Genomic DNA, 12,500 nt, shown 5'->3' on the forward strand with positions numbered 1-12,500 from the left:
CTATAGGTTTCAGTCTGACGGAATGAATAGCGTATTGTTGATGAATAAATCTTTATTTGATTTAAACATTACTAAAATGATTATTCTTCTAACATGGTTAAATTCCTGTTTCTATTCTTTTTATATTGTATGCGCTGTTTTCACAGATGAATATCTTACAAAATACTGAACTTAGTTATGATAACTCCTGCTCTCATCTTCAGTGTGTCCTTGTGATTTCAGTCCCAGAACCATCTGTCTATAGTCTCTATACGATAACTATAACATTATAGTACACTGTCCATCCCCGCCCACGTACCTTTGATTGGTCTTGGCTATAATCCTTTGTCTAGTTTTAGTTACTTGGAATTTCAGTAATCCTTCTCTCGCATCCATTAGGATACAGGGAGTAGTTATACATTTTGAAATCATTAAATAGGTCGAGCTGTTTTTAAACCGATTTATCTTTCGTGTTGTCTAAACTACAGAACGTTTAATTTCAGACTAATTGAGGGGTCTTTCTTTTATTATTAATTAAATTGAACGCCACTGTTCGTCGACTTTTTTTAGTCAAGATTGAAGTGTCGTTTAAGAACCGAAAATAAATATTTTTAAAATCTGTTTTTCAGAGTAAAATGAGACAAACACAAGCCAGATTTCAATGTTCGTATATATGTGTATGTGTATGTATAAATGTGTATATGTATACACACACACACACACACACACACACACACATATATATATATATATATATATATATATATATATATATATATATATATATATACTAATATATATATATATATATATATATATATATATAGATATATATATATATATATATATATATATATATATATATATGTATATGTATAGTATATGTATATGATATATGTATATGTATATGTATATGTATATGTATATGTATATGTATATGTATATATATATATATATATATATATATATATATATATATATATATATATATATATATATATATAAGCACAGGAAAATGATAGCTAGAAATCCAAGCACTTTCGTCTTTAGTAAAGACGAAAGCGCTTGGATTTCTGACTATCATTTTCCTGTTGATTCGCTTATTTATGAAGTCACGTGCATCAACTGTGATTTTTTAAGCATATATATATATATATATATATATATATTGCTACGTTTATAGAACGCCTCACCTTCCCAGCAGAGTTTTAGTGATATTAGTTATAAAAGAAGCAGCCATGCCTTCTCCTAAAGCAACTGATGTTGGGAGAGAGAGCATGTCGTAGGGAGGTATTTCCGGTCTGACGGAAGCTCAGGGTAAGAGAGGCAAGTCACAAGAGTAGCTAGGCTTCGAGATGGATTTTATGGACTTCTACAATAAGACCTATTTTCCTTCCCAATTTGCTGGCGTTGTGTTTATCACTTTTCAGGCAGTGCCCGAGGCGATGTATGGAAGCCCCAAGTCATTAAGTGAGAACCAGTATCTCTCTCAGTCGACTGAGAGACGTGACCCAGGACAGATGTCCAGCCGGCCAGCCTCCCAGACTTAAGCCTATCGGCTCGGCGTACTGGCGGGCACGAACCCCAGACCTGAACAAAGTCAGGCCGCATTCTTCCACAACGATACACTGAATATTGCATCCAGGTACGTCTAAAAGTGTAAACTTCAACCCAGCACCTTTTACTACCATACGACTCTTGCTAATTTCATTTTCAAGTCTCATTTTTTTTACCCTTCTACATCCAAAGCCCTTTGTCCTCATCGGGCCCACGTGCTTCCCTTTGTGACTTGTTAAAGACCAAGCCTTCAGTGCATACCTCAGTGAAACATTCGAGTTTCCTTCCCCCAGTGTTAGAGAATTAATCAGCCTTAATCAAAGCAAGAAGTCATTTTTTCTTTTATCTTGTTTAATCTGGGATTCTTTTCCAGATTCCATGAGTCACGTGTCCAGTCTCTCTGCCCGCAAGTGTGCATTACCCCAGTTTATGAAACCAGCTTGAATTAATCCATTTGGAGCCAGCTATTATCCATTTGTGAGAGATATATAAGTCCCTTTCTCCAGGCCAGTAAGGGCCTTTTGTAAATAAATAGCTGTAAAGTAACGAGCTGAGTTTTCTGGCGACCTTTCCCTCTAAGAAATTATCAATAACTATCAGTTTACGGTAACTTAAAGCAATTTCTCTTTAAATCCTCAATTATTTCCGTTTACGTATATAGCCTCTCTCAAGGCCGGGCTTAATACGTAAAAGTGGCGCCCTCGCCGAGGATTTGAACCTAGTTTGCTTAAAAAAAGCTTGTAAATCGGGCGTTATCCGTTTGTAAAAACGGTTTTAAACTGTAAATTATTTTACAAAAAGCTAATCAAGCACACTTGCAGGGAAAGAAGACAGACACTGACTCACGGTAAGGTATACCATTCTTTTAATATGATTATTTATAACCTATGTTAGCGTAAGGTACGTTAAGTACTTTTATTTAGAAGTGTTTTAAACAAATGTGAAGTGAGAAATATTATTATATTGTAACGGCCAGAGCGCCGAGCGAATTCTGTTATTTTGTAAATCGCATTGTTCTCGTCGGACGAGACAGAGCACGTGTATTAGATAGATGCCAGAAAGGACCAGATCAAACTAGGAAGTGCTTTGCCAGGGTTTATTGCTGTATTAGAAAGCCTAGCTAGTTAGGAGTGTTTTTACTAATAGTTACGCAAAGAACTGTAACAAATTCTTTTTGTCTGTGATAAGTTAGGGGAATTCATTCTAACTTAGTTTTCATTCCAAGTGTTGGTAACCGCTTACCTCTCAGCTTAATTCAGCTTCGCGCACGCGCACTCTCAGGCCTGCCAGCCAGCCTTCGTCTCATTCACAGCGGCAGCCATGTTTGTTATCTCTTTAAGCATTACCTAAACAATTTAAGCAAAGTAACGTAAGTCTCGAAGTTTTAACGTAAATAATATCAATCTCGGTACTAGTATCTATCGTTCTGCCAGAGAAATTAACGTAATTCGCCTTGAATAAGAAATTAGAATTTTGTGTTGTAAATTGCTTTCACATTTACAGAGAATCAGCTGATTTGCCATCACTGCTAGCACACCGTGCTGCTAACCCGCTCTTCCCGCTCACGTGTTTCACCTCGCATCGCTCACTCGCTCGCTAAGCGAAAGTTTCATTTCACTTCGCAATAAACGTAACCTTTTCTTTTTACAATTGATTGCTAACATTTTCATCTTAAAATCCTTACCGTCATTTCACTTGTCCTTACGTAAAGTTAACGTAAATCTTAAAAGTAGAGTCACTTACAGGAATTGTTAACGTTACAAAAACGCGTCTTTGTAAATTTCATATTAAAACGCAAATCATTTCATAAGCGCAAGCCGCTAACATTAACGTAAACATCGTTCACCGCGAGCGCGTTATCATTTTTCTTTCATAAAACGTTTTTTTTAAAAGCAATTCTTTTCAGTAAACGTTAACGTAAGTAGATAATTTAACGCAAGTTGCGTCATATTAAACTAACATTAGTAGTTCAATTCAATATAAGGGAGTTCATTCATATATCATTTTTCACCCTCTCCAAGAGAGAGAGAGAGAGAGAGAGAGAGAGAGAGAGAGAGAACCCAGTATACACAAAGCCAAGAGTACTACATCTTACCATTAATTATAGCATGCAGAATTAACATTATTTTAGTCTCTTGTGTCTTTCATTTACACTGAGCGTGATACGTACGCGCCTGTGTCCATTGCAGTTTGCAAGCATTTATTTATTTCATTTATCGAGTACTTCAGCGAAGGACTGAGCATTTACAATTTACCATTGCCTGTCGTTGCCCGAGTGGTCTTTTCATTTCTGTATTCCAAAAGACTTGCGTATACCGCAAGCACAATTCGCACAGTGTGCCACGCAAATTCATTACTTCCAGACAGGGAAGTCGTTACCAGTATAGGACTGGTCACCACCAGTGCACGTCAGGTCTTACCATTTTACAGTGCCACTAATTCTTGACACTGTCCATCGACTGGCTGCTGAAGTACTCCCACCTTTTACTTTCTCTCCTCCACTATTACCCTCTGCCACGAGCAGTACCATTTCTCTTCAGTATACTTAAGTATACTGCATGTAGTGTCCGGGACACACCAGCACGATACCAGTGCTCCAGGGAACGCCTCCTCGTAAGTGCCATTGCACCTGTACAGGCCGTACAGGTAGCCATTAAACCTGCGTGTCCGTCCTTACGGAACGCCCAATTCATTAGTGTGTCCGTGTACAAGGGTCAGTGATCCTTTGGAACACTCAACAAGGGAACGCCTCCCCAAAATGCCGCAATACCAGCCCATAGTGCTGTCAACCTTGCGTGTCCATCCTTACGGAACGCCCAATTCATTATTTCACCTCATCAGAAGGTGCCATTCACACAGTGCCACCGAACACCCAGTCTTTTCAGACTTTTTCTCTACCACATCGCAGAACCCATTTCCAAGTGAGTGCCACTTTCCACAGTAGGCACTCCCATTCCATTCAGTACCCTTCCGGGCCATTATTTTCATTTTCATCAGAGCCTCTACTGCAGCCTAAGGGAAATGTCTTCCCCTGCTTCCCGCGACTTCTTTGCCATAAAGCTAGAGAAGCTCGGAGCCCTCATAACTCTAGGCAAGGAGGCCGGTTACACTGGACCAGCACTTGACCAGTGGATAAAGGCGCAGCAGGATGCCGCGCGCCTGCAAGAAAAGAAAGAAAGAGAAGCAGAAAGGAAGGCACGTGAAGAAGAGAGAAAGCATGAGTTAGCTCTCAGAGATGACGCAATCTCTCGGCAAGTTTCCAAGCCCCAGACCATGAGCTGGAGGTTTTGCACCACTTGTTGTGTGCGTGGGCATGCTGTGGATTCCGACCAGTGCCCAAGTCGATCTCTACCTTGGGATGAGAGCTTCCAGGGTGAACTTCTCCAAGGCTACCATGTAGCCCTGCCTGATGAACAGTCTCCTATGGCCTATCAGTGGGTACAAGTCATGGCCGACACCGATGCCCAGGTTTCCCTTATTTCAAGAAAGGCATTGCCTAGGGGTGCCAAAATCCAGACGGACGAAGAAATTCAGTTTGAATGGATTGACGGTAACCTCTATTCTGTTCCTTCGGTCCTTCTGAATGTTGAAATGCCCTTTCTGGACCAGGAGACCAGGGAAACCACATTGTGCCGCCTGGGCGTAGTTGACCCATTTCATGATGTTTATCAGGGGATATTGGGCCGAGATCTACTTAAGCCGTATCTCCCCTGGACGCAGCTTCCACTACCAGATGCACCGGATCCCTGCAGCATGCCTCATAATCAAACCTCAATTTTAGGTTCAGAGGCTAGTGCCTCCGATGTCCCCGACATCCTTTCTATTTGTGAACCTGGCCCTGACCCAGTGTCAGAGCCCAAAGTTCCTGCCGCATCCTCTCAGCCTCTTACCATTTTACCGCCTACCTCCTCCACTTTGGAAGAGGTAAGCCCACCAGTTAACCCCGGACTTGTATCCGAGGGTGATTCGACAGAGGACTCTTCACCTGTGCCAGAGCGCACTGCCAGCCTTGGTGACTCCACAGATTCGCAACCTGTGGGGCCATCTCGGCCTTACCGTCCAGTGCCACGGAAGAGGTTCTGGAACAAGTTCTGCCGAGACTATGGCCGCAAGGGTCACATGTCTGCCAACTATGGAGGGTGCGCAAATTTTAATATTCCTGCCATCGCAATGGCAGTTACAAATCCTTCCTCACTAGGACCCTCAGCTAAGAGCCCTATAACAGTCGCACCCCTCCAAGGTCACTATCCGCCAAGCCACGTCAGAGCCTACGACGACTCTGGCGCTCAAATCTCCCTGATACGGGAAGACCGAGTCCCCCGAGGGGCTAATATTGACCGACGTCAACTAATCACGATTGAAGGCATCAGTCAATATTAAATTGATCCTTCCGACCGTCCAATTGAGGGTCACCAGACCTCACTTCTCCAAGGTTTGTACCCTTGCAGTTGCAAGCTATATTCCAGGAGGTTATGACCTCCTCCTAGGGCAAGACATGAAGTCTCCCTCACATTTCAAAAAGCCTAGGGGTCCTAACCCCACGTCGAATCACTCCAAAGCAAGGAGTCATCAAAATTCTACTTCCTCCAGGAAGTACGTCCACCAACAGTCTCCCTCGTTACCAAGGAGGGAGATTGATCATTCACAGTTCCGTTGCAAAACCTGCAACGTAATAGGGCACATCTAAGGAACTAAATTGGCCTAGGTGCCCTAGCCGACTACCAGCAGCGGACAATGTCCATTTTCCACAAGGCTTAGCCTTCAACAAGAGACAGGAGCCTCTGTCTCCCATTTCCAAGGGCACGCTGAGAGGTATTGCACCTCCGGTACCCGCCACAGGTCCATTCGACCTCAACTCTCTGCCAGTGCCACTTGGCAGCACTGGGCAGTGCAAGCTCCGTCCAAGCCTGGACGTAGAGCCACCACAGAAACTTGACTTCTGTGCCTGGCCCCAAGCTAGTGCCGGCGCCTAACCTAACCAAGGATCCTCCAACAGGAGATCCTCCAACAGGCATGGAGCTTACCGCAGCCCATGGCCAATCCAAAGTCCATGAGTCTTCTTCACCCTCACCACTGTCGCCCGAGGATGAACCTCCGGCAGACCTAACATTCTCACCTTATCTGGAAAACCAGGAACTGCCCGACCAGGAGTCAGCCTGGAGTTTTCCCCTTACGACGGTTGTCGCAGCAGCCGAAGTGAGGGCCTCCCCTGCAGTAGGTTCCAGCAGATACCGAAGTAGGGTGTTCTCCTGCAATCCCTCAGGCTACCACTGCCTCTGCTCCTGCCGGCGTTTCTGGCCTTTCCCCAGAGTCGGTGCCTCCGTCTACTCCTAGGACTGGTATAGCCAGGTCCTGGAGGAATAAGAAGAAGAAGAAGAAGGGACGTAACAAATCATTAACACACTAACCAAAGAGCCATATGCTCTCCTTGACACCTGTGCCCGAGGTACAGTGTCGCATTCAATTGCAGAGTGATCCTGGCACCTACCCAGAGAAGGTAGCCAGCCTGATCTCTGCCAGTAGAACTAACCCTCTAACCCCTAGAAATGGTGATACTAACCCTCACTTAAATATAATTACCTCATTACATTTCCATCCTGATAATGCACTAACCACTCATCATCCTCACGCTTCATTACCTCACCTCATGTATTTTAACAATTCCGGCGACACATTACTGCTGTGCGTACCACACTCTGGAATGATTGCATCTCCCTTTAACTGTATTGAGTAGGTTAGGCTAATGATTTAGTACCAGGGCATTAGGTTAGTAGCAAGTAGAATTTTCAAGTAACCTTATCTAGGGGTAGAGTAGACTGTCGTCACAGACAACCCGTAGTTATTACTTAGGCTAGATTACATCACTACATTAAGTTAGTACACTTAGCATCTTTGCCTATAAGTTGGGTAGGCCATTGTAGTCAGCCGTATCGCTGCTCTAAAAACTTCAGGTTAGAGTAGGAGAACTGGGTAGTCGAGGCGATCAACTTATTTAAGCCAAGACCTTCACGCCCGAAAGGGAGTGAATGCCTTCTTAACAGGGGGAGTTGCTACGTTTATAGAACGCCTCGCCTTCCTAGCAGAGTTTTAGTGATATTAGTTATAAAAGAAGCAGCCATGCCCTCTCCTAAAGCAACTGATGTTGGGAGAGAGAGCATGCCGTAGGGAGGTATTTCCGGTCTGACGGAAGCTTAGGGTAAGAGAGGCAAGTCACAAGAGTAGCTAGGCTTCGAGATGGATTTTAGGGACTTCTACAATAAGACCTATTTTCCTTCCCAATTTGCTGGCGTTGTGTTTATCACTTTTCAGGCAGTGCCCGAGGCGATGTATGGAAGCCCCAAGTCATTAAGTGAGAACCAGTATCTCTCTCAGTCGACTGCGAGACGTGACCCAGGACAGATGTCCAGCCGGCCAGCCTCCCAGACTTAAGCCTATCGGCTTGGCGTACTGGCGGGCACGAACCCCAGACCTGAACAAAGTCAGGCTGCATTCTTCCACAACGATACACTGAATATTGCATCCAGGTACGTCTAAAAGTGTAAACGTCAACCCAGCACCTTTTACTACCATACGACTCTTGCTAATTTCATTTTCAAGTCTCATTTTTACCCCTTCTACATCCAAAGCCCTTTGTCCTCATCGGGCCACGTGCTTCCCTTTGTGACTTGTTAAAGACCAAGCCTTCAGTGCATACCTCAGTGAAACATTCGAGTTTCCTTCCCCCAGTGTTAGAGAATTAATCAGCCTTAATCAAAGCAAGAAGTCATTTTTTCTTTTATCTTGTTTAATCTGGGATTCTTTTCCAGATTCCATGAGTCACGTGCCCAGTCTCTCTGCCCGCAAGTGTGCATTACCCCAGTTTATGAAACCAGCTTGAATTAATCCATTTGGAGCCAGCTATTATCCATTTGTGAGAGATATATAAGTCTCTTTCTCCAGGCCAGTAAGGGCCTTTTGTAAATAAATAGCTGTAAAGTAACGAGCTGAGTTTTCAGGCGACCTTTCCCTCTAAGAAATTATCAATAACTATCAGTTTACGGTAAGTTAAAGCAATTTCCTCTTGAAATCCCTCAATTATTTCCGTTTACGTATATAGCCTCTCTCAAGGCCGGGCTTAATACGTAAATATATATATATATATATATATATATATATATATATATATATATATATATATATATATATAATGTATTGATTTTTAATATATATATGTACATACAGACATACTACTACATACATACATACATACATACATACACATACAGACTACATCATACATCATACATACATACCATACATATATATATATATATAGATATATATATTATATATACATATATATATATATATATATTCATTATATTATATTACACGTTTATACATATATAAATTTATATAAATTTCATCACATGCACATTAACATGTTTCTAATTAGCCAATACTAAGCAACATCATATATCGTTTAACATCAGATTCACACAACCTCGGAATAAACGCTGAAGGGGAATATCGTGCCTTGATGATTGTAGTATACATACATAATCAAAGAACATGAAGATTAAGAATGTTAATCCACCTACCTGTGTCTTCAACCTCATACTCGGGATCGGTAACATTTCTCTCTCGGTTGACGCGCTCGAGCTCTGCGTAAGGATACGCTTGCTGAGGATACTTGTAGAGGTAACGCATGTAGGAGTGCGTAGGAGTCGAGTCGAGGTAGTAGTAGAGTTCCTTCACGTCCTCTCCGTGATTGCCCTGGTGTCGCATAATGGGTGTTTAGGTACCCTTCTTTCTAATTGGCAATGGACTTCACTCTAGTAGATTCACATCAACCGTACATTTGATGTCTAGGCCAGTCCCTTACGTCGCTCCTGATTCGGCTGGAAACTCTCAGTCTGTCTCGAGAGTTCACATAGGCAAGATGCATCTTCCACCTCTCTCCTGAGGGATACGTCTTTTCAAAGTATCCCTTAGGAAAGGTGGAACATTGATCCTACCCATGTGAACTCTCGAGAGAGACAGAGTTTCCAGCCCTGTGATTGGCTTATTAACAGCCAATCAGGAGCGTCAAATGCACGGTTGATGTAAATCTACTATAGAAGTATAGCTGTCACAAGTAATCGTACCAAAAAATATTCCTCAACTTGAGAAACGTGTATTCTTCGTTACTTTGCTATTATTTTTTTTATATATACAACCTCTTGAATTTGACATAAGAAAAGATAACTACACCGTAATCAGTATTTTAAAAATCTCATAATCGCACGGGTCACTGAAATGGTGAAGAAATTCACATAATAATAATAATAATAATAATAATAATAATAATAATAATAATAATAATAATAATAATAATAATAATAATAATAATAATAATAATAATAATAATAATAATAATAATAATGGATAAGTAACAAGTCCTGGAAATAGAAATAAGAAGGATATGGGATATGCCAGTGGAAATTGTACCCATAATCATAGGAACACTAGGCACGATCCCAATACCACTGAAAAGGAATTTGGAAAAACTAGAGGCTGAAGTAGCTCCAAGAACTCATGCAGAAAAGAGTGATCCTAGAAACTGCGCACGTTGTAAGAAAAGAGATGGACTCCCAAGGAGGAAGGATGCAACCCGGAACCCCACACTATAAATATCACCCAGTCGAATTGGAGGACTGTGATTGACAAAAAAAAAAAAAATAATAATAATAATAATACCAACCTTTGTCTATTTCTCATTTACCTGTGGCCCAGTTAGTCCAAAGAGTCTTTCCTTGAGGATGGCATCCTTAGTATTCCAGAGAGCCAGGCTGAGGCAGAGACGAGCTTGTCTGTCACAGATTCCAGCGAGTCCGTCTTCCCCCCAGCGATAGGCCCTTGAGCGAGCGTGATCATGTGGCAGGTAGGACCAGCTGCCAAAAATTTAATATTGAAAGATAGTTTAACCAGAAAAAGGAACACCTTCTGGAAATTCAGGGACTGAGCAAGGGTATAGTATGAACTATTTATAGTTGACCCCCATTCCGCCAACCCCCCCCCCCCCCCACAAAAAAAAATAATAATAAATAAAGAGTTACCTTCTACAAATTCAGGAACTGAATGAAAATAAAGTACGAGTTTTTGTCACTACTGATAGAAAGTTTAGCCTGGAAAAAGATTTCCCTTTAGAAATCAAGGGACTGAATCAAAATAAAGTTTGAATATCTGTTACCTTCTAAAAATTCAGTGACTGAACCAAGATAAAAAACGGATTTTTGAAATTATTGATAGATAGTTCTGCTTGATAAAGGGTTACCTTCTCGAAATTCATGGAATAAATAAATATAAAGTATGCATTTTTAAAACTGTGTTGATAAGATAGAGGTTTAAAGAAGAGAAAAGGGAGATGCAGGCTTTTGCCCATACTTCTTAAAACAATAATGTAAACTATTATAGTTAAGATAATGATGACGATACAGATACTGGATGTCATAACTAGCATGGTTGAATCGTATTGATAAAATCTGATAAAATCTAATAAATGTAATTGTTATAGTAGGAAGACTGTGACGAATCTAATAATAGTGGTCACATTTATTGGGAGTAAATCAATTGATAACTGAAAAAAATACAAACATGACTGTGAAAAACACAATGAAAGAAATTGTGATAGTAATGGGATTAGGATGAAACTAGTAATAGTTTTATTACTCATAATAAACCAGAAATAAAAGATACATGATTGTTAAAAATGACATGATACTCTCTTCACGGAGTATCATTATGCCTGAGAAATATGACAAAACCTAATTGATAAACTGGTAAAATAATGTAAGATAATAAAATGATTATCCTCTTCAATAACTCTGTCCTGAAGGAGAGGCTTCATTCACACCTCGAGGGAGAGATCAGAACTGAAAAGAGAGCTTCGGCAACTCTTACCAGTCACCATCGTTCACGCCTCGAAGGAGAGATTAGAACTGAAGAAGAGACCTTCGGCAACTCTTACCAATCACCATCGTGAGAATAATCTTCCCTGACAGTTCCCCATTGTCTCTCGCTCAGATAAGGACCCCAACGTTTCCAGTTAGTGGCTCGAGATTTGTCCTCCTGAAGGCGAAGGCTCTCGGCGTCTTCCTTCGAAGGCCCCGAGGAAGCTGAGTCCATGTCGTTCCTGGAAAAAAATATATATCAAAAGGAACTAAATGTCTGCAGAATAAATGATTGAGAATGATTTTATGATATAAGATTTAAGATTGGATTCAGCCTCGAAAATATTTGTAAGCATAAGGAATATTTTCTATATAAAGATTCAAGTTTCGATTCAGCTTCGAAAATATTTGAGAGTATATGGAATATTTATGATATAAGATTTAATTTTGGGTTCAGCCTCGAAAATATTTGTGAGTATAAGGAAAATGTTTAAGATAAGACTTAGGTTTGGATTCAGCTTCGAAAATATTTGTGAGAATAGGAATATTTATGATATAAGATTTTAGTTTGGATTCAGCTTCGAAAATATTTGTGAGCCTAAGGAATATTCTCGTAAAATTCTGGGAGACATGAAAACAAATTAAATATCTAAAGGAACTAGTTATATGTGGAGGAAAGGATTGAAAATAATCTTCTATATAAGATTTAAATAGCTGATTCACCTTCGAAAGTATTATGAATATTAAGGATTGTTTCATAATTATTCAGACAGTTATTTAAATTTAACATTTTTCCGGCGGTGCTTAAACAGGAAAGTATATCACTTCTTGCAATTGCACATCGTTCAATCTCCTTTCTACTATCATTGAATATCTCATACCCTCATTCCACCATTTGCTTGCTTTATTCCATTTTCCTATTCACCTTAATCCACAAAAAAAAACCGCCTCTGACTCCATAACTCCATTCAGGCATTTTACATTCGTCATATACTCCAACTAAAGTATATTTAACAATAGCTTATTTTGTGGTTCTAGTGTTATTTGGCAACA

At 40.6% G+C, this 12,500-nt stretch overlaps 1 protein-coding gene across 2 annotated transcripts in view; it reads right to left on the minus strand.

Annotated features, from left to right (window-relative positions):
- LOC135217940 (uncharacterized) overlaps positions 1-12,500 on the minus strand; it is a 48,162-nt gene that overhangs the window by 28,170 nt on the left and 7,492 nt on the right. For both annotated transcript variants that reach the window (XM_064254043.1, XM_064254041.1), the window contains exons 2-4: positions 11,525-11,689; positions 10,280-10,448; positions 9,117-9,291 (exon numbers count right to left, since the gene is read on the minus strand). In XM_064254043.1, coding sequence (XP_064110113.1) covers positions 9,117-9,291; positions 10,280-10,448; positions 11,525-11,682 — 502 coding nt within the window. In that variant the 5' untranslated portion in view covers positions 11,683-11,689. The remainder of the gene's footprint in view (positions 1-9,116; positions 9,292-10,279; positions 10,449-11,524; positions 11,690-12,500) is intronic.

Source organism: Macrobrachium nipponense, chromosome 9 (genome assembly GCF_015104395.2).
Source record: "Macrobrachium nipponense isolate FS-2020 chromosome 9, ASM1510439v2, whole genome shotgun sequence".
NCBI lineage: Eukaryota > Metazoa > Arthropoda > Malacostraca > Decapoda > Palaemonidae > Macrobrachium > Macrobrachium nipponense.